Source organism: Callionymus lyra, chromosome 17 (assembly GCF_982586985.1).
Source record: "Callionymus lyra chromosome 17, fCalLyr1.hap1.1, whole genome shotgun sequence".
Classification (NCBI taxonomy): domain Eukaryota; kingdom Metazoa; phylum Chordata; class Actinopteri; order Syngnathiformes; family Callionymidae; genus Callionymus; species Callionymus lyra.
Window position 1 is genome coordinate 12,146,954 of NC_141834.1, and position 21,702 is coordinate 12,168,655.

Below are 21,702 nucleotides of genomic sequence, written 5' to 3' on the forward strand. Positions count from 1 at the left end.
GAGAGGATACAGTTTGTGTTAACTAAAAAAAAGTTTTAAGATATACAATTAACATTCACATATTCCCACTTAGACTTTTGTGTTGCACTTAAACTTCCAGCCACTAGATGGCAGTAGTGATTCGGTCCATTTACAAAACTTTATGAAAATGATTAATGAAAATGATTAATTAATTAATAAATATACGAAAAAATATGAAAAATGTTCATGAAAAATGTTTACGAAAGATCTTTACAAATACCGAATGGAAAACAAGCAAGGGCCAAATAGAAACCAAGACATCTAACCAAGAGTTATGTCACTTAGAAGTTAATTGGGCCCTTTGCAGCCAAAAGAACAAAGAAGAAAAAATGTTGAGATCCAGGTGATGACTGAGGACGAGAGGATACAGTCGACTCCAGCAGCTTGTAAAGCTGGTGTTTGGACATATTTTGGGTTCAAGACAAATGAAAAGTAGTTACGACTATGTATCGTATCGTAAGATTCTTGTCAATACACGTGGATATAATTCATGATCAAATCTTGAAGCGAGGACGCGAGAAGGAAGGAACACATGGTAGAAAAAACAGTGAATTAAAGGATCACACATGCAGGAAAAATGCAGAAACGCTGCTTTTCAGTAAGTTTCCAGTAATATCAAAGACGGTGAGTCATGCTTCTCTCATCCACAGGCATCTCAAGTAATGACTCACGCTCATTTAAAGTGTATTTTGGAAAAAGTTAGAATTAAAAAGACACAAATAGTGTAACAAACATGTCCATGAATCGTTGCAGACGTACAGAGTTCCGGTGAATCCGTCCCGACAAACGCATTCTCCCGTGGCTTTGTCGCAGGAGCCTCCGGTGCCGCACTTGCAGCGCTGCAGGCAGCCCTTCCCGTACGTCCCGGCGGGACAGGACTCCTCGCAGGAGCGCCCGATGAAGCCCGGGGGACACTGGCAGGAGCCTTTGACGGGGTCGCACAGCGCCCCGTTCTCACACCTGCACCGCTGGGCACAGCCGGGGCCCCAGTGTTTGTCGTCACAGGCTGGAAACACACGAGACGAGACGATGATGTGATTATGTGTCGGTGACGTGAAGGAAAGAGAAATAAAAAGTTAAAAGAAATATAATAAAATACAAATGACAGAAAATACATTTAAAAAAAGGGCATTAAATATTATAAATATATTTTTACTTTACTTTTTCTATAATTATTATTGCCACATTTCAAAACAAATGCGTTTTTGGTATCCCTTGTGTTATCCCAGGGGTCAAGGTGACCCGGAGGCCCAAAGACAAAAGCGTTTGTGGTGTCCTTTGTGTTATCTTAGGGTCAAGGTGACCCGGAGGCCCCAAAACAAATGTTTGTGGTATCCCCTGTGTTAACTCAGGGGTCAAGGTGACCCGGAGGCCCAAAAACAAATGTGTTTGTGGTATCCCTTGTTTTATCTCAGGGGTCAAGGTGACCCAAAGGCCCCAAAAAACAAATGTGTTTGTGGTATACCTTGTGTTATCTCAGGGGTCAAGGTGACCTGGAGGCCCCAAAACCAACGTGTTTGTGGTTTCCCTTGTGCTATCTCAGGGGTCAAGGTGATCCAGAGGCCCAAAGACAAATGTGTTTGTGGTATCACTTGTGTTATCTCAGGGGTCAAGGTGACCCAGAGGCCCAAAAATAAATGTGTTTGTGGTATCCCTTGTGTTGTCTCTGGGTCCAGGTGAACGACCTCCACCAATGCAAATGTATTTATAGAAGCCAGGGAGGTCGTTCACAAACACTTTTCTTGTAAGGCCTTCGGGTCATCTTGACCCTGACAAAAGGGATACCACAAACACATTGGTTTTTGGGCCTCTGGGTCATCTTGACCCTGAGGTAACACAAATGTAAAATTGATTTATTTAAGAGGCTGTATCTATGTTTCTGCTGACCTTTTTTTAAATTAAATAATTAAAAAACAACATGAAAAGTAACAATACTTATGCAGCTCAAGACGATAATAAACATAATAATAAAGTTACCGCATCAGAAATGCAGTTCAACAAAAAAAAAGTGTTTAATCGTCTCACTTTTCACACCAAAAACTCCCCCCTCCCTCCCCCGCCTCCAGTGAGCCACGCGGACCATGAGGAGGTGGGTTGACTTTCACTGGCCACATTTTCCAGTGATTATATCCAGTCGTCTTCCAGTAACAGCGAGGCCTGCTCTCCAAACACTGAGTCAAAGCTACTTCGCGTGCTAGGAAATAAAAACACCGGGATCGGCCGGTGAAACCTGCATATGGTGCAGGTTTTGAGCGTCTGTTTCGACTCCCTGGAGCCTGACGAACGTAATGTCATTAGAGACAAACAAACAAAGAGACAATTTAATTCCATTTATCGTTGAAAGCAGTGGAGGAACACTGGAGCGATGCTCCCTCTTAAGTTACCCGGCGCAAGAGGAGAGACGGCGACTGACAGGTAGATTTTCACGGAGCTCCGAAGACGGATGAGCTTTGAAATGGTTAATTTTCGTACCAGTCGCACGATTCGCCACGGCAGCTCGGGAGTGTCGTGCACATTCACACAAGGTTTAGATTTCAATTTAAGACATCTCGGGCTCTCGGGTTCTCCGGGGGAGACGGATTGGTGACGTCGGAATTTTTTTTTTTTTTGGTGCATGGTGGGAAATGTCGGACTTAACGGGGTCTGACATCAGTCGACACTCAGGTGTGTTTTCTCCAGCAAGAGATTCCATGACTACTGCACGGAAAATATTTGTCTTACTCCCGCAGCAGGTGCTTAAATCTACAGGCTTGTTGATCTCGCATAGAAATGTGGCTGAATTTTTCGACACTCGACTGAGATTTTTTTTTAGTCACGGCCCAAACGAAATGTGTATTTACCAAACAAGAGTCTGAATATTCAATCTTTGAGGCTCAGTTCATCTCAACTATCCACCTTCACCCGTCGTCCATTATCTCTGGTTCTTATCTTATCTCAAACCCCGGCATCTTCATAGTTCACCAATGTGACAATTTATCTACTTAGATTTTTATTTTTATTTTCGGTTGACTCCGAGATAACACAAGGGATAACAAAAACACATTTGTTTTCCGGGCCTTCGGGTCACCCCGAGTGTTTTTCTGTAATTACACGTCAGAGTCACATGACCAGTTGCTACACGTGCACGGACAGAAAAAAGAAATACTTTTATTCGTATCTTCTGTGTCAACATTATTTTTCCCAAAATTCAATTGTAAAATAAAGGTTTTTGAAGATCATTTTAATGTTGCAATAGTTACATGATTTGTATTCAACACATCATGGAAGAATCTTTAGGAAAAATCTTGAAGAAATCTTTAAGAAACATTTTAAAGACTTAAGTTCTTTTAAAAAATTTTTTTTACGGAAGATATTTATTAAAAATCTTTACGAAAGATCTCTGCGAAAAAAGATTTATGAAAAACCTTTATGAAAAATCTTTACGACAAATCTCTATAAAACTTTATGAAAAATCTTTATGATCTTAATATTCTTAGGAAAAATGTTTATTTAAAAATGCTGCGAAAAATCTTTAAAGAAGTTTCTTAGGAAATTGTTTTCCGAAAAATCTTTCCAAAAACCGATTTGAAAACAAGCAGGGGCCCAATATGAACCAAGACATCTAACCAAGAGTTATGTCACTTAGAAGTTCAAAATAAAAGCTCCTGTATCATCAACCTATTCAACATTTCTAACTTCTTCATGGACAGAAAAAATAATTAAGGAAGTAGCATTGACACTTAGCTTTACTTTGTTTTTTCTCATTGACTTGTGCGACATTCATTTTTTTTAAATAATTCGTTCATCTTTTAAAATGTCACTGGGTGAATTATACGAATTTGTAATAACCCGATCGGGCCACATTAAATCTGCTCAATGGCCTTCCATTTTCAAAACTTTGATTTGTTTTGCGTTTTCATTTAGATCTTCTTGGCTTTTTCAAAGTTTTATTTAGAAGTGTCATATTAGAGAGAAGGGAAGCTCCGCCTACTTTTCCTTAGGACTCTTTCTAGTGAGACAGAGTTGTTGGACGTATTCCTGTTGGGTTTTATTAACTTGACACCATCCAATCGAGCAAATGGTTTAAATGATATTTTAACAGTGGACGGGTTTAATCTATGTAAGAAAAAAAATGCTACAAAACAACTTCTAACAACATTTTTATTCCTAAATTACCCACAAATCTTTGCTCCTTTTCCCTTTTCTCTATGGTCAAGACTTACATCTTTGCTAACCTGAGTCAGAACCTAAGCCTGTAAAATTCTGGTGATGAAGCTCGTGGTTTTGTCTTAAAAATCCATTTAAAATGAGTTTTATTGTGATGGTTTGGATCAGGATGGTGTCGACTTGGACCCACACATACACAGCTTCAGGAGAATGGATGATCGATCTCAGGGGTGGTGAACCCGGGCCAAATTTGGACTTGACTGTCAGTGTTTACCGCACTTGCTGCGAGCAGGACCCGTGTTTCTTTTTGTTTAACCGGCTCCCGGCTTGACGTGGCTCGTGTGTGGGCACTGGAGTGAGCTCCCCCTGGAGTCTGTCACGCTGAGTAATGAGAATCTCAGCTGGTGCTGGTCCTGGTGTTTACTCAGACGTTCTGGGGGACAGCGGGGGAGACTCAGTGCCGGGTCTGGAGGGCAGAACTGAGGGACTGACAGATCCACGGGTTCGAGTCGGAGACGACCCGTAAGAATCATCTCGTCTGGCGTTCAAACCAAACACTTGTTGAGTGTCTGACGAACGTTGCTTACTAACCTGAGCGTTTGTGTATCTGAACGCAAACATCCATCAGCGTGTGTTTGACTCTCGAGTCCTACTTAGTCAGAGCGCTGGTAAGAGCCGACAATACAGGTCGGTGTTGAGAAAATAAACTTCCTGAAGACAATAACATCCACTTGTGTCTGTTTGTTAAACTTTCCGTCCATGTTTCCACTCTATAGTGGCCTTAATGATGCTGTTGGTGAAGTTCAAATCAAAATGTATAAAATGAATCAGAACTTATGTCCTTATAGAGAGACCCCGAGGAGACATGGAAGAAAAAAAAAACTTTGGTTAAAGATCTCAAGAAGCTTTGAATCCAGATTTAATCGCTAAGACAAACGATTGCTGTGATTTCAACTTTTTTTGAATTTTTGACAATAGATTCATTGACTTTAACTTGACTTCAAGAACAAGGAAGTTCAATCTGTACATGAGAGAAGATAGAAGTACTGCAGGAGCGAGAACCACCTCAAGCAGGTAATAACTCAAGATCTTTTTTAACTTCTTGATTTTTTACTTCTTTAAATTATTTTTTTACTTTTTGACATTTCTTTTTAATTTTTGAGATATTTTTGAGATATTTTTTATCTTCTTGAGATTTCTTTAAATTTCTTGACATCTTTTTTAACTTCTTAGGATCTTTTTTTATCTTCTTCAGATCTTTTTTATCTTCTTCAGATCTTTTTTTACTTAATTTTTTTTTTTCAACTTCTTGAGATCTTTATTTAACTTGTTTAGATCTTTATTTAACTTGTTTAGATCTTTATTTAACTTGTTTAGATCTTTTTTTTACTTCTTGAGTTTTTTTTTTTATCTCATTTAAATCATTTTTAAAGTCTTGAATTTTTATCTTCTTGACATTTTTTTAAACCTCACAATCTTTTTAACCTCTTGAGATCGGTTTTAACTTCTTAAGACCTTTTTTAACGTCTTAAGATATTTTTTATCTTCTTAAGATCTTTTTTTACTTCTTAAGATCTTTTTGAAATTCTTTAGATTTTTTTTTTACTTTTTTTTATCTCTTTTAAATAATTTTTAAAGTCTTGAATTTTTTTTTTTATCTTCTTGACATTTTTTTTTAAACCTCAAGATCTTTTTAACCTCTTGAGATCTGTTTTTTACTTCTTAATTTCTTTTTAAACTCCTTGAGATCTTTCTTTAACTTCTCAACATCGTTTTTAACTTTTTTTTTTTCTCCATCCATGTCCTATCAAGGTCTTTGTATAATTATGATTTTTTTAAGCTACAATGTATAAACTCTACATGTTAAAAAATACATTTGAATACATTCTGACCAACTTAGCGTGGACCAAGTTATATTTAAAGTTGGCTGGAGCTTCAATCTCTCGCAGAGATGCTCGCTGATCACTTAAAGACTACCTGTGCAGGAGTTAATAACGCGTCTGTCGGCGCGATCGCCACTTACGGCGACTGAACGCATAATTATCCTCCCGCGCTCTCTTCAAGTCGACTTCAAGGAAACTTCGGATAATGATCATTTGAAAAACAGATTCGAGAAACACAACCTCAGAATCTGATCAAAGCTCTTGGTATCTAAGATTGCTGACAGCATCTGTTGTGTTTTCCGTGCAGCCGTGGTGAGAAAGTGATCTTGTTAAATCACAAGACGTTCTCGAGATAATGAAGAACAGAAAGTGACACGAAACCAGCACTTTCAACTGCTGTTTACCAAAACAAAATGATCATTAAATGTTTTTTTCCCTGACATCCCCTTGATATGGTCTCAGTATCAGAATCTTGGGGCTCCTGGCTCCGCCTCCAGCCACACTGAGGTCAACACATAAGCATCCAGGAAGTGTCGGCTCTCAACCAGCCAACTGAGCCTCGAAAACTCGAAGCCAAAATAGCGGAACCACAAGCGGGGAGAGAAAGAAGATAGGAATGGGAGGAAACTGCAGAAGGAAACCAGCGAAGTTATTAAGTCATTAGTGGTGTGACCCGCGATGGACTACGCTTCTGCTTTTGCAATATCAGTCCACTGTAAATCCACCGACGTCATAAAAAGACTGAGCTTGAGATTTAAACGATTGTTTCGCTGTTTTTAAATATGGACAGACAGAACAAAAAAAACGTTTTTATCCTGCAAGCCAATATAAAACAGTTTTGAAAAATTCTGTTTTAAATTACAAGTGTTTTATTTTTTAATAACATGAAAAAAGCAATTTAACAATTTCATTTACATTCCCATGTGTTTGCTGTTTCGTTTCAAAGACGAAATAAGTTGTAGGGTCAATATAAAAACATCAGGGATATCGAAGCAACGACTAAACAACTATCTTCATTGACTTTTCTGTATTTTTCCCTCAGCAACACCTTAAAAAATATCTTTTAAAAAATCAATCATACAAGGGGCCATGAGGTATGAAAAAGATTTAAATATATATATATATATATATATGTCACACTGAGGTGAGGTCACTTGCCCCTCCCTCACCTGTCTGTCATCCCTGATGGCTTCCACCTGTTGCCCTCATGAGTTGAAATAGTATTTGTTTGCTCTGTAATGCCAGAGTGTTTCGTCTTTTTCTTTCACCCTAAGCCGTGTCAAAGCCACAGCATTGATTGACCACGTAAGCCTGTTTTTTCCTCGTGAAGAGTGATTTTTCTTTTGGAATTCTTTCGTTTAGAAACCTTAGTTTTGGTTAATTCTGTAGCGGTTTGTTTTCCTCTGGAGTGTGTTTTTCTTTTTTTGTTCCGATGACAACTCTCACAGAGCCTCTGTTTTCCTGGAGTGTGTTTTTGTTTTGCTAAGAAGTAAAGTTTTTCCTCCGTTGGAGTGATTTTTCAGTTGTATTTTGGTGACGAATAAAGCTGCCTAATCGTCCTTGTCTGCGCCTGAGTCCTGTTTTGAGTCCCAGCCTGACATTTTCCTTGTTTTTGTTGGGAGGCTTAATCCATCTTAATAATCTTTGTATGGATCCATCTCTATTAAAAACAACTCACAACATCCACTCACTGTTATTGGAAGCCTCAGTTTAATCCTTTTCTTATCCTTTTACTTATCCTAAGCACTGGTCTCTTTATTACACGTCACGATATCATCACTAACATCAATCTATGTCAGGGGTTCCAGTTCTCAAGGGCCACAGTTGCTGCAGGTTTTTGAGGACAACTCTTGACCAATCAGGTGTCTTAGGAGTGTAATCGGTTGATTGTCAATCTGGTGTTGCTAGTTTTAGATGAAACCTCATTGGTTAAACGGTGCATACTCGATCCTTTGGAACAAAAAACCTGCACCCACTGCGGCCCCTGAGGACCGGAATCGCCCTCCCCTGATCTATGTCGTATGTGTCGTAAAATCTCTGCTGCGCCATTGCCAAAAACAGCATGTGATTTATTTTTAATTTTTTGGCAAAACGAGAGAAACGCTTTTGTTTGGGAAAGATTTCGGTAGCAAACCACAAGATGGAGGATGACTTGTCGCGGCAGTTGTTGAGCATTATGTCACGCGTCGGTCATCCATGAGGTCATCGAGGTCAACATCAGCTGTTCTCTTTGAATCATTTCCATTTTAATCAAGCAACTGAAACAAAGTATTTTTCAGCTTTCAAAAGCTTCCCCGCCTGCACCAGCAAAAACAAGAGCCTGCAGAGTAATAAAGGGGAGAAAAGGGGAAAGAAAAAAAGAGTTGGACTCAAACTAGAGTGGGGTAACATTTTCCATTTCCCCCTCTCTTCTTCCCCACGTCAGGGCCGCTACCCGCGAAAGCTGTAATTCCCTCTCTCTGCTGAGAAATAAAGTCAAAAAAGAAGGAGGTGTACTTTTGACCCAGCTGAGCGCAGCGAAAAAAAAAACAGACGCTGGAAAAATCTTTAGCAAAAAAAATTTGGTTCTGGTTTCACACTCTCGGTCTCTGCATCCAAATCCTTAATGTAAAACTAAACATATGTTTGGAGCTGGTTTTTGTTTCGTGGAAGTTCAGTTTCAATCCGTGGGGAAATGTTATTACTTGTAATTACTCACTTAAGATTCATGGCAGAAACAAGTTTCTTGTGTTAGTTTCTCTCTAACGATCGGCATCTTTTGTCATTTCCTGTTGTGTTTGCAGCGTTTATTGTGATGCACGATTGTGTAAAGAGTCTGTTGGAACAGGAAGAAAAACAGAATGCGATCCGAAAAAGAACAAAAGAGAGAGCGAGAGGCGAGTGTAAATATTGTTCGTACCGCTGGAGCAGTCGTCTCCTCGCCAGCCTCCTTCACACTGGCAGCGATCGGGAGCAACACAGCGGCCGTGAACACACTCTTTTGTGCAGCGAGCTGTTGAGGGAGGAGAAAATGTTACTTGGAATCCTAGAAAGCCAGATTAGCAGCTGGTAAAAAGAACCATTTAATTAGGTTTTACTCTTGGAAACTCAATAGTTTTTAGTTTGAAGAAGACAAAGCCATGAACAGAATGATTGTGTTTATTGCGGTGTTTTAAAAGAAACATGTTGTTTAGGGTCGTACATTCAAGCAGGTGTTTATCTTCTATTAATGGAGACTCATTTAAATGCTCTTGACTTGTGAACACACTATTTCTCCATCCATGTATCGAAGTCAGAACTCCCTTCTCCTAAGAAACCTCAGCTTTTTTTGGGAAAATATCGAGGTTTTCCCAGGTCAAGGGTGATAACTAGCGTCTGCAACTGGATCTTGATCCAGGAGGCTTGATATTTAAGGTACTTTACGTCACTTACTTTACGTCAACGGTCAATTTCTCATAGGAAGAGTCTTAATATCCAAATTCATTTTGACAGTAATATCCACAATTTTGTGTTATTTTGGTTTTCACCCAACGTTTTTGACCCTAACAAGAGTATTAACATCGATAAATCATCAGAATTGAGAACACTCTCTAACTTGAACTAACCTGGCAAGAATCTGGCAAAACTGTATGTATCATGATACACAAGCAACGATACGATATGTTGCGATACTTGAGGAACAAGTATATATTTGTAGTATTGTCGAGTACTTGTCTCTGGTGTTGCAAAATTTACAGACCACATGACTCTTGACAAAGTCGTAACTACTTTCATTTGTTTTGAAACCAAAACATGTCAAAACATCAGCTTTAAAAGCTGCTGGATTTGAATGTATCCTCTTGTCCTCAGTCATCATCTTGATCGCATGGGGTTTCAATATTCCTTTAGCTGTGGAGGATGTGATGACTGATGTCATCTTGCGGCTGGATGTTTCATTGAAACACTAAAATCATCAAAGGCTGTGAATATTTGCATGATAATTGCAAATTAAAAAAACAATATAAATATATACATATATATATACTGTATATATAAATATATATATATATATATTGGATATATATACATTTTTTTACTTACATTGCAATTTTTCCCTACGATATATATACATATACTGTATATCTAGAAACAAAATTCTGACGTATCAAGTGTATCTACAGTATATTTCCTCACACCCCTATTTCCAAATAAAGACAATGGTCTCGGATTAAGAAGAACTTAATCTTGAACTCGTCTAAATTTTTAAAAACACATTCAGCTAAACAAACGTGACCCTCCGTCTGACAGCTGGTGTGAAATGAAAAAAAAATCTGAAAACAGCAGATTTAGCAACTCAGAGTAAAAGCCAACATCATAAATTCCTAAAATAGTAATTAAGTTAATTGAGCCAAGCATTTATGAGCGAAACCAATAATTTAAGTCTTTAACTGCGATGTTTCCCAGCACGTGTCGCCACAGTTGTTTTTTTCTTTCCGTCCAAACACAAACAATAATTTCCAAGATTGCTCTGCAGTTGAAGGTGAGCGCGAACCTCTGCGGTGCGACGTCCACTCGCAGATGAAGCGGCGACGCGTGATTGTATCTACTTATACCGTGATAACACAAATGTTTCAAACTCCATGATAAACAACGAGTGATTCCCTTGATTACTTCAGTTTCTTTCTTTTCGACTGCGGAGTGAAGTCGTCCGACAACCACAGCTGAGGTTTATCTGTAACTAAATGTTTAGGATGAGGAACATAACAATTAGGAGGAGGCTTCCCACATCATCCATCATTGTTGACAAACCAGAGAGTACAATTTTCTATCCAAGATATGAAATCCATTCTATTTATGTTCATTTTCCAACAGGCAGTCTTGCTGCCTCTTAATAAGACCATCCAGGGTTAGAACTGAGTCCTTCTGTGTTTGTACACGTGGGGGTTGTTTTCAAAGGTTGGATGTTTTCAAAATAATGGCCTATATTGTGGTGTCTTTTTAGAAACTCGTTGTCATGACGAATGCAATGCTGCTTAAAAGAAGGGCTTGGTATTGAACTTCACTAAACAAGCCTTGTCTTTTGGTTCCAGGTTTTGGTGCCCAGTTGTGATCAGAAATTGATAATGTTTGGAATTTTTCTGAAGAACAACTGATAAGTAAGGAAGGCATTGGAAATCCAATTGACTTGTTATATTTTTAAACAAGTGTTCTTTTACCCTGGAAATAACTTTGTATGTATTTGTTCTGTAAGAAAACTGCTTAAAGTGGAAACTTATCAAAGTTAAATAATATACTAGATATTTGCACTATTTAATTTTCTTTCTGTAACAATTAATCTCATAAAATTGGTATCGCAAAAAGTGTAATTCGGTAACATGTATCGAAGTCAAAGGGTTCACTCAAAATTCAAGCTTGACTCAATTTCTACTCACCCTCATGTCGACAAAGGTTTGGGATTATTTTCAGATTAATCCGTTTCTTTTTAGAGTTATAGGCAAAAATGTACGTTCATTTTGATGTAGCGACTGCAGCTCAGGGTCATCTTCCTCCAAAATGAGGTGCTTAAAACACCCATATATCTCTATACTGCTCTTCTGTAATGTTCATAATGTAGGAATTGTTCCAGAAAAATCTAAACAAGTTTACATTTTACAGTCATTTGTGGCAGAAGTTTAAAGAATACTAACCAGGAAGTACTCTGGTAGTAATCCAGAAGTACTCCGGGTAAATATCGCGAGTGCTGTGAAGACAGTAGACACTAGACTGTATGAGCTAAATTAAACCTATATACCTATATATAATTATACCTCGAAAGTATTACTCTAAAATGTATCCCAACCCTAAATCGACATGAGGGTTTAATATTTGGTGAACTATCGCTTTAAGGTATCGGTATCATTAACCCTATTGAAAATTTCCGATCATTACACAGCACTAGCTAAAAGAAAAACTTTAGGATGATGTAGAGACGAATTACGTAGAATAAAGTATTGCTTTTCTTGCCTTTTCTCACTCAAAACAAGGCAATGTTTTTATTTATTTACAAAGGAAGTTCAAGCAAACATGTCAGGTTTCTTTGCGGCTGAAGTTTGCTGTCTTGAAAGTTGGATCATGGTTCCCTGAAATCGTTGATGAGGCTTCATGATACAGTGTTCAGAGCTCGATAGGTGGCGCTACCAGTTTAGAAATGATGTGAGGTTTCATGGAATGAAGGATTCTGGGCAGAGAATGCTAGTGACCTTCACCAAAGAGGATACTGTATCATGAAACGTCATTGGCTCTTTCATAAAACCTCATAAACCCATCAAAAGTTGGTGCATATCAAGCTAACCGCTAACGCATTGCATGAGGTCGAGGTTGTCGAATAAAATTGATCTTAACCAACATACTAAAAATGTCAACCTCTTTAAGCATCTCACGTTACATTTGGTTTTTGTACTTATTCATTCATACTTTTTGAGATAAAAAGCATAAGACATAAAGCCACGCACGTCTGTATAAAGTGATTAATATGCCAACATGAACAAATTGAATAATAGGTTGTTGAAAACATGTTTAATGCCAAAATATTTAAAAACACTTTTTAAAAAAGCTAACTATCGTAAGTTAACCATTAGCCACATCTTAGCCCAATAATTGGAACAATATGAACAGTTTTAAATCTGTAAATATGCATTTAAAAACCAAACTTTTAAACACTTCGTCATAATTTATGTGTTGAATTTATTCTGTAAATGTTTTTTTTACGACAGTCGTTTGGATTTATCTTGTTGTAAAACGTCAACCTGGATCAGTAACAGAGGTGGAGAGTTTTAAACACAACAGCCTGGATCTGCTCGATAAAGTCTAGACTTTTTTTTTATATTCAAAATTTCTGCCAACAGAGAGTTTGCAGTCGAACATGTATGTGATTACTGCGTCTCTGCCTCCACCAGCTGCTCCCCGTGAGCCTTTACTTTTATGATCGTGCCTCATTGTTTCGACATCGTAAATCATCCGTCAAAAAAACACCTCGCGTAGACCATTGAAACGCTGAAGCATTTATTTTGTGACAGGTTTTCTCTTCTGATTGACACTTGTAACCATCATTTCTCAGTTTATGTCTTTGGTCTTTGATTTTTAAACTATTAAAAATAGCTATTTATTTTTAATAAGATGAGTTTCCTGTGAGAGAAGTGAAAAATCGAGAGAAATTAACTTTAAAAAAAAAGCTAACCAGCTGGTTTGTATAATAAAATGGAGAGAAAGAAAGGTCTGGAAACACATCAATCTGGGAAGTTTGGCTGCAGAAAGGAATGTCGCTAATATCCGACGCAACATTACGAGTCCAAATGAGTGACTGCTGCAGGTGCAAATCTGACTGGTTCCCCTCTACTTAACTTCAAATAACACTTCTTTGTCAAAACCCAACAGGTTTCCGCTCTATACTTTTTATAATACACTGTCATTAGTAGAATGTTTGCTGTTATCATCCAGAGAAACATCTCCCAAAAAAAGTTTGTTTCAAGGTTAAAATGACAAAATATTAATATTAAATTTGAATTATTGTCTCAATTAAAAAAAAATATATATATATATGTAATTACATTTTTTTTAAATTAAAATACGTGTAGCTTTTTTATATACAGTAAAATGTTCATCCAATTAAAATATGTTTAAAAAAAACATTATTATTATTATTATTACACTTCATTTAGAAGCAGTTGAATTACTTAAAAATAAAAATACATGTTAAATATAAATACATTTTGTTATTGGACAAAATGTCAATCATCAATTCAGACACCATTTGAGAGTTGTTTGACTCTTGATATTATATGATATTCAATTAGTATTGTGTCTAATTTTAAGCCATATATGAGTTTTAAATCCATAAAATTTGGCCAACAAGCCTTGAATTTTTTACATAAGTTAAAGAAAATCCATGGCTTTAAAAAAAAAAAATCGTTTTAATTGAAATAATAAAATAATAAGCTTAAACTTAGAGAAAAAGTTGAAACGAATCAGATTGAAATCCTGTCAAAAGTGATGATGTCATCACTGATCTCGTGGTTAGTGTGTTTTCGTACGTTTGCTTCCACAGTGTTTCAAACCTAAAGATGAACTGAGATGAATGTAAACCGTCCATTACTTACGAACACATTTGTCTCGGCTCTCGTAGTAGCCGGGGCAGCACTGGTATCGCTTCCGATAGTCCGTCTTCACGGCTTGCCTGTAGGCCGTCTTGTAGGTGATCCTGAAACGACAACGACGGGGGGTCAAAACAGGAAGTCGGGAAACCCTCCCGAGGCAGGAAGTCACTCCTCGGGCAGGAAGAAGGTCATCGAGCGCCCGCCGCTACCTGTGGCGCGTGCATCTGTAGGAAGTGCGGGGGTCCGAGCAGGGCTCCTCGGTGACCTGGTCGTACGGGTGCGAGTACGATTCCTTCACTGAGGTGGTGAAGCTAAGAATCAATGAAAAAAGAGAACGTTTATTTCCAAGTATTCTTGAGGTGTTGACTGTTTATATAAATATATGTAAATAAAATAAAATGATATTAACAAAAAAACAATACAATAAAATAAGACAGGCTTTTCCTTGATTTTCTGGAACTCCTGTTGTGTTATCAGTTTTATCTTGATCTTTAAAATATATACTTTATTGAATATTGTTTTGATTGTTTAAGCGCTTTGTGACCCTGGTTTGTAAAAGCGCCATATAAATAAAAATGACTTACTTACTTACATTCAAATCAAGTTTCTCTTACGCGACACATTCAATACGTTGAATTTCTAATCTTTCATTCATTCATTGACAACCGCTTAATCCCGGGGTCGGAGTCACGGGGAGACTGGAGCCTATCCCAGAATCATAGGGTGAGAAGCAGGGGACACCCTGGACAGGACGCCAGTCCGTCGCAGGGCACACACAAAGACAGACAACCATTCACACACACACACACATCTACGGACAATTTCCCCCAAAGTTCTCAATTAACCTCTGTGTGTTTTTGGACTGTGGGAGGAAACCGGAGTAAACACACTTCTTATTTCCATTAATAATAGTACACTTATTTACTATTATTAATCTTTTTATACTTTATATTCATACCCTGGCCTTTTTAAATATCATATAATCAACACCATTGTTGAAATATTTCCCATAGGTTTCTGGCTACATGGATTTCAGACCATGTATCGATTCCTGTATAGTTTGTTATTCGTAAAAAAGGGATTTTCCTGCGATAAATGATGCGACTGAATTAAAAAAAAACGCCTCACCTCTCCCATAAGCTGCAGACGTTGGGGTCTCTCGGGTTCAGCGAGTGGCACAGACCGATCAGGAAGCTGCCGAGAAGCAAGGAGCTCGCCAGCGTCGCCATGGTCCTGCAGGAGGACAGAGAGAAAAGACACATTTTTTCAAGAGGATGCAAGAAACCAAACAATCCGACCGTGATCCTATTGTTACGAGGGCAGGAAGCTCGGGCGATGAGATCATACACTGAACTGAGGGTATTGTGTTGGGTAAATAAAAACACTATTGATCTCAATAAAAACACATGTTTGCCTTTTATGAGGAAAAACAAAAGCTATGAAACGTGGTTGATGTCGAATATATATGAACGTGTCGTCTGCATAACGCACTATTTTGGATTTAGAGTTGTCAACATTTCCCGGCGTGAGCCTGTTGATGGACTGGAAATCCTTCCAGGGAACCAATAAAAAATGGAGCTTATAAAAAGAGTTAATTACGGCGGGCGAGGTGAGCGCCAGAGTCTTATCGGTGGAAAGACCAGGATGGATGTGGAAGAGACAGAAAGACAGAAGGAAGAGGATCAGTGTCAAGAAATGTGACTCCCAACTTCATCCTGACCTCGATCAATCAGAGTTTGCTCTCTCCCTTTTTCTTTTTTTTTTTAAAAAAACCTCTGTTGTCCCCTTCCCCTCTGGTCGGGAGCAACATCTGGAATCCATTAGAGCAGAAGTGAGTGCAGGCGACGCCGTCAGGCTCTCAGGGAGCACAAGGGAGGCAATATATTCCCTTTTCTTTTTTTTTCTGCTCTGAAATATCTGACGGATGAGGACGTTCAGCTGGTTTTCAAGGCAGCCGCGTCCACTGGTCAGAGCTTCGTGGGAATGGACGTCGCTATCGGATCAGTCGGGGTCGTGTTTTCCCAACGAGTCAGCGCTGACAGGAGTGATGTGGCGCAGATTCTGATGTCGGCTACGCGTGGTGTTGTGACAGGCGACACGACTTTTGATAGGGACCCCGTGGAAATAAATGGAAAGTACACAAACGGATATTTTTTTCCCACGAACCGGTGGGAGGGCCACATTTTCTGGCTCTCAGGAGATCAGAGGGAATCTGCAATGTTAATTATCAGTGTTTGTTACGAGTTTGAATCTAAGTAAATAAAGTTAAACAAGGCAAATACAGTTTTTTTTTCAGGAATTAGTTCTTACTTTATTCATTTTTTAATTTAACTTTATAATAAATATTATATTATATATTATATTATTATATATTATATAATAATCCAAAATTACATTTTAAAAAAGCAAATTTTTATCATATGTATACAAATATTTAATTGTTTACGTATAGAAACAATGTAATACTCACTTATACATATTATTTATTCATCATTCAATTGTAAATATGTTACTGTAATATATAATCTTAAATTAAAAGTTCTTTTTTTAGGAATTAATTTTTCTATAATTGAATTTTAACATTTTGAATTTTAATTCTTTATTGTTTTCCTTCAAATTAAAGTTATTTTTAAATAAATGTTTTTTGTAGCACATTGACACATATTATTCATTTGTAATATTTTTAATTAAAATATAATGAATTTTAAGTTCAACTAATGTTGATTTAAGTGTCTCCTAAATAGATATTGAACCTCTATTGTATCATCAGTATGTGTCTGTTCGTACAAAACTATTTTAATTTAAATATTTACATTACAAAACCACCCACTGAAAACACCTTGTTTCTCTGGACATGAAATCTTGTTTAACATAACTACACCCACTCTGCTGTGATTGGTCAAACATCAAGGTTTATTACATCCTAATGGACACCTCTCTCGTAACCTCTCGTTCGCCCAGATTTCAGACAGCGGAGAACTTTATAAAGTAATATCTTCAAAACATGGTCATGATGAGGGACTTCATCTTGGAGAGGAAGACTCTTACATTTGAAACATGAGTGAGTCAGGAGAGTTAAGTTTTCATATTAGTCAACCTTTAAATACAGTTGTAATGAATTTAAAACAGATTTAATTTTATATTTTACAGTCCAGTCACATTTGTCTCACTTATGACGGACATATTTTCCCACTTCTTTTGTTTGGTTTGACGGCCCCTCAGAACAGTCAATCTATATTATGTGGCCCCTAAAGAAGATGAATTGCCCGCACATGCTTTAGACTGTGGGAGGAAACCAGAGTTCCCTTCTGAGCATGCATTTCCTGCACCAGAGGGTTGAAAGGAAGGTGAAGACGATCTGAGCATTATAGGGCGAGCGACTCCTGACACCCTGCACAAGAATGCCAGCCCTAATAATGACGAGTGAGAAAACATGTTCCACACTTCCTGTTTTACTTTTTAAATCCGGTTCCCCGTTTCCTGCTTTGTTTGGCTCTGCAATCAATCTTAAATCAATGGCATCCTGAGAAAGTGTCTGGTGTATTCTCCACTTTTATTTGTACTTCCTATGATTGGAAATGTTTTTTTTGTCTTTCCCAGTTTGGTACTTTGAATTAAATACCATTTTTTTGCATTCTTTTTTGGGCACTTCCATCCAAGACACCAAAAAGGTTGACAAATCAATAATAATACGACAAAATGTCAGGTTAATAGAAAGATAAATAGTCACAGACTTCAACTCAAATCAAAATCCTAAAAAAGAAATGAAGATTAACTTTCTGGTAATCGAAAGAAATGACCAACAAAACATAATGATCGCTGTTAATCTAGCGGTTTATCCACACACTATACTTTACTCGAATATCTGCAGAAAGAGTTTGATTCAAATAAACAAAGGCAGAGAGTTGGTTTGACGTTTCAACTCTTACATAAACTCAAACCAAAATCCGAGCAGAACCGTAGCAGGGTCGAGACACTCGACTCCAGCGCTCTTGAAAAACATTTCCACAGCTTTCTCTGTCTCTCTATTTATAGCCGCGGACCTCCTCTTGTCATCTATTTCTGAGTGGAAAAGTGCGTTTCTCTTCGTTCTCAGAGTCGTATCAACATTTTTACCCACTGAAATCATACCAGAAATGATGACTTTAGAGACTCTCTGAGGCTCAGAGTCAAAACAAGAATGCGAGGGATAGAGAAGCGACATGTTTCTCTTTCATTGTCGCTTGTTGACTTTTGAAGTTGACCTGCTCTCTTGACTAGTAATACCATAGATAGTTACATTATTATTCAATCTAATCCCTCATGTATTATTTTCTTTAAACATTGATCATTTATTTTTTCTTCTTCATACACATTTATTGTTGTCTTTTCCCGTTTTTTTCATGTATTTATAAATGTTTATTATCTCCTTTTTTTGTCAGAATCAGCTTTTTATATATTTTCTAGTACTTTATTGGTGTCTGTCAGTTTTATAAATATGCACAAAATATAAATGAGAAAATACAAAAGTCAATTTTAGTAGAGAGACTCCATAAATGTACTCAAATGACAAGTGACAAAAATAAATAAAATCTGTTTAAGTTAAATATTCGTTTTTTAAAAAGAAAAAAATATATTATGTTGGACATTAAATAAACACATAAAATAAATGTAAAATTAAACAAATAATTCAATTAGAAAACCATTAAAAAGCGTTTCGAATGTATCTTCTTTAGATACCTTTAAAAAATTATCTCCCACAGAACTTTTTAAATATAACAACAGAAACTTTAAACTACAAATAAAAAACTTCTACAGATCCTTTTAAAATGTATCCTGTTGAAGTCTTCAAGTGCTTAAAACCGACACAAAAACTAAACACAAATCATAAGCGATCGTAAATAAACCGAAAAGTAATTTTTCCAACAAACAGATGCTAAACGCTGAGACGCTTCACTATAAACACCTTTCAGGTCAGTCGCGGCATCACGCAGGATATTTATGTCTCCAGCAACTGCTCTGGATCTGGCAGTGACGGTAAATGGACTGAATTAATCTCCTGATAAACTGCCTCTCAAGACTCTCCAAGCCACAGCGAGGACTTAATTCACTCTTCGTTGGCTCGAACCCGGCAGAAAACGCCTTCAGAAATGGGTGCCACGAAAACAGAGGTTTTTTACGAGAACATGCATCTGGCTCTGATTAACAGGACTCATCAACTTCACCAGCCACTTCATTGGACTCAGGGCTGATTTTTTTTCTTTCATTACCTTCTTTTTCTTTTTAATTGCGCCCCATTAGAGATCGGCGCCAAACCGCGACTCTCGAGCTGCTAAATGAGTGAAGGAGGAGTTGTTTAGGAAAAGGGGGGTCTGAGGAGGCAGGTAAAAAGAAACGTCTGCAGCTCCAGGTGGTAACATCATCATGGAGTCGAGCGAGTAGGACAGGAAGTCTGAAAATCCTTTTCCAAAGACGACGTCACCCCCTTTAAACTGTTGAAGTGAGCCTTGAATATTCCTGAGGTCGAAGCTCCGTCTGCGAACAAGTGCGACGTTGTGTCGCGACTTTTCCGTTCGCGGGCGACCATGACAGCGACAGATCCGTAAACACCATCCCCTCGACTCCTGAGGTGAATCTGGACCGGGATCAGTCGAAAAGGCACCACAATAATAGACATACTTTTGGTTTAATTCCCAATTAAATAAGAGGAGAAACTTTGAAGTGGCTTTTTTCGAGGCAAGAAGAAAAAGACACACGCAGAATCCCGACAACCACCACAATGTTGTATTAAAGCTGATCATTGGCTTTTATGATGTGGGGACATTTCACATCAAACGACGTCTTTTAAGGACCGAACTATATTTGGGTTGTTTATGTGTCGTTGCATTGTCCAAGTCTCACTGCGGATTGGAGGTGAAAATGTGTTTATTTTCTTATTTAAAAAATGTGTTTAAAAACAAAATGGGTAACAAATTGAGCACACTATAATATAAGGGGAAAAAGTTAGGCTTAAGAGGAATCTTACATTTATGGTTAAGGGTTCAATTTCCAACGATTTAACCAGATTGAGCAGCTCTGTTATTGTGGAAACTAGTCATCTTGATGTTTCAATGCTGTGTCTCAAATCAGTGCACTTACTTGTGCAGTGCGCAAATTCTCGACAGGGTAGTACTGTCTTAAATGAAACACTTTCGCTACACACTTACAAGAAATGACTCGACAGCTTCTTCTTCTACTACTTTTTAACCCTGATTATAACTGTTTGCAAGTTATTAGTTATGTTTCATTCCATTTAGCGTCATCGACGTCACCAAGATGGCGGCCATTGGGGTTGGAAATCCACACTAAATTTTCTGGCCGTTTGAGTGCGTACTACATTTTTACACACTGCCCAGTGTAAACACACTTGTGCACTTAAAATATTAAGTGTAAGTGCAGAAGTGCGGGATTAGGGACACACCATAAGAGTCACAACTTAATGTTACTTAAGAGAAAATACCATCTTTCCTTAATAACAAAACACCTTGAAGACAGTAATACTCAATAAAACTAAAGAATAAATTATATAAACTTGTTTTTCTTTCTCTGCGGCCTCTTAAAAAATGCCTCACAGGCCGGTACTAGTCCCCGGACCGGAGGTTGGGGACCACTGATGTACTTGAACCATCTATAACAATTAAAAAAAACTTTTACAGGAAAAGTGCAGGAGACGAACTAACTAAAAAAAACATGGTGATCATAATTTTAATCATATAAATATATTTGAAAAAAAGTATGTATGAAAATGATCAATATTTGTTCTATTTTCAATATTTTCCGCTATTGCATTATTTTATCTAGATTACACTGATTTGATAGAAATGATAAAATAACATTATAATAAATGTCAACGCATATAGATATAAGCATTTTTTTTATCATGGTGGTATAGTCACATCTTTATTTGATCAAATTATATTCAAAATCATGTATTTTAAATGGTGTATATTCCATAAAAAGGTTGTTTTTGCTATTCATTTCCAGAAGAAAACAGATTCTTTCTGTACCCGTTGTTGTCATAAAAATGGAACTGATTGCAGATCAGCGAAAAATGTTTGTAAAAGTAGATTTAGTGACTGGTCCTGTCAGCAGTTCAGGCAGTGGCCCTGCAGTCCACCAGTCAGAGTCACTGAGGAATGCTGTTCGCTGATGAAGGACCCGGGAATGGACTTTCCAGAGGCTGTAACTGGAGTGGAAACAAAGCCCGAATGAAAACAGATGCACTTGTTTGAGAGTAATCTCACTGGGCAAATTGTTCCAGTGTTATTACCAAATATTTCAATCATTTCTCTCCTACAGAAGCAGAAGTGTTGACAAGTCAAACTCCACTTCAGGCACCGGATCAGTTTTCTGACACAAGCACGGGTTTCATTCTTCAGAAAATGTTAGTTTCAAATGTCAGGTTTCATTACGAGTAACGATTACATTTATTGACATTAAAAGAATATCTGGAGACTTTTGGAGACTTTAAAGATTATGTTTTTTTGATCCTTAATATAAATATGTATAATTATGATTTTTTTCTTTGCACAGCTTGAAAAAAT

The 21,702-nt window shown here is 37.5% G+C and overlaps 1 protein-coding gene across 1 annotated transcript in view; it reads right to left on the reverse strand.

Moving 5' to 3' along the window:
* Window positions 1–21,702, reverse strand: part of pear1 (platelet endothelial aggregation receptor 1) — a 59,021-nt gene that overhangs the window by 14,090 nt on the left and 23,229 nt on the right. The window contains exons 2-6 of the mRNA XM_087778834.1: window positions 15,269–15,373; window positions 14,350–14,451; window positions 14,144–14,244; window positions 8,950–9,042; window positions 781–1,027 (exon numbers count right to left, since the gene is read on the reverse strand). Of these exons, the coding sequence (XP_087634960.1) occupies window positions 781–1,027; window positions 8,950–9,042; window positions 14,144–14,244; window positions 14,350–14,451; window positions 15,269–15,369 (644 nt within the window). The 5' untranslated portion in view covers window positions 15,370–15,373. The remainder of the gene's footprint in view (window positions 1–780; window positions 1,028–8,949; window positions 9,043–14,143; window positions 14,245–14,349; window positions 14,452–15,268; window positions 15,374–21,702) is intronic.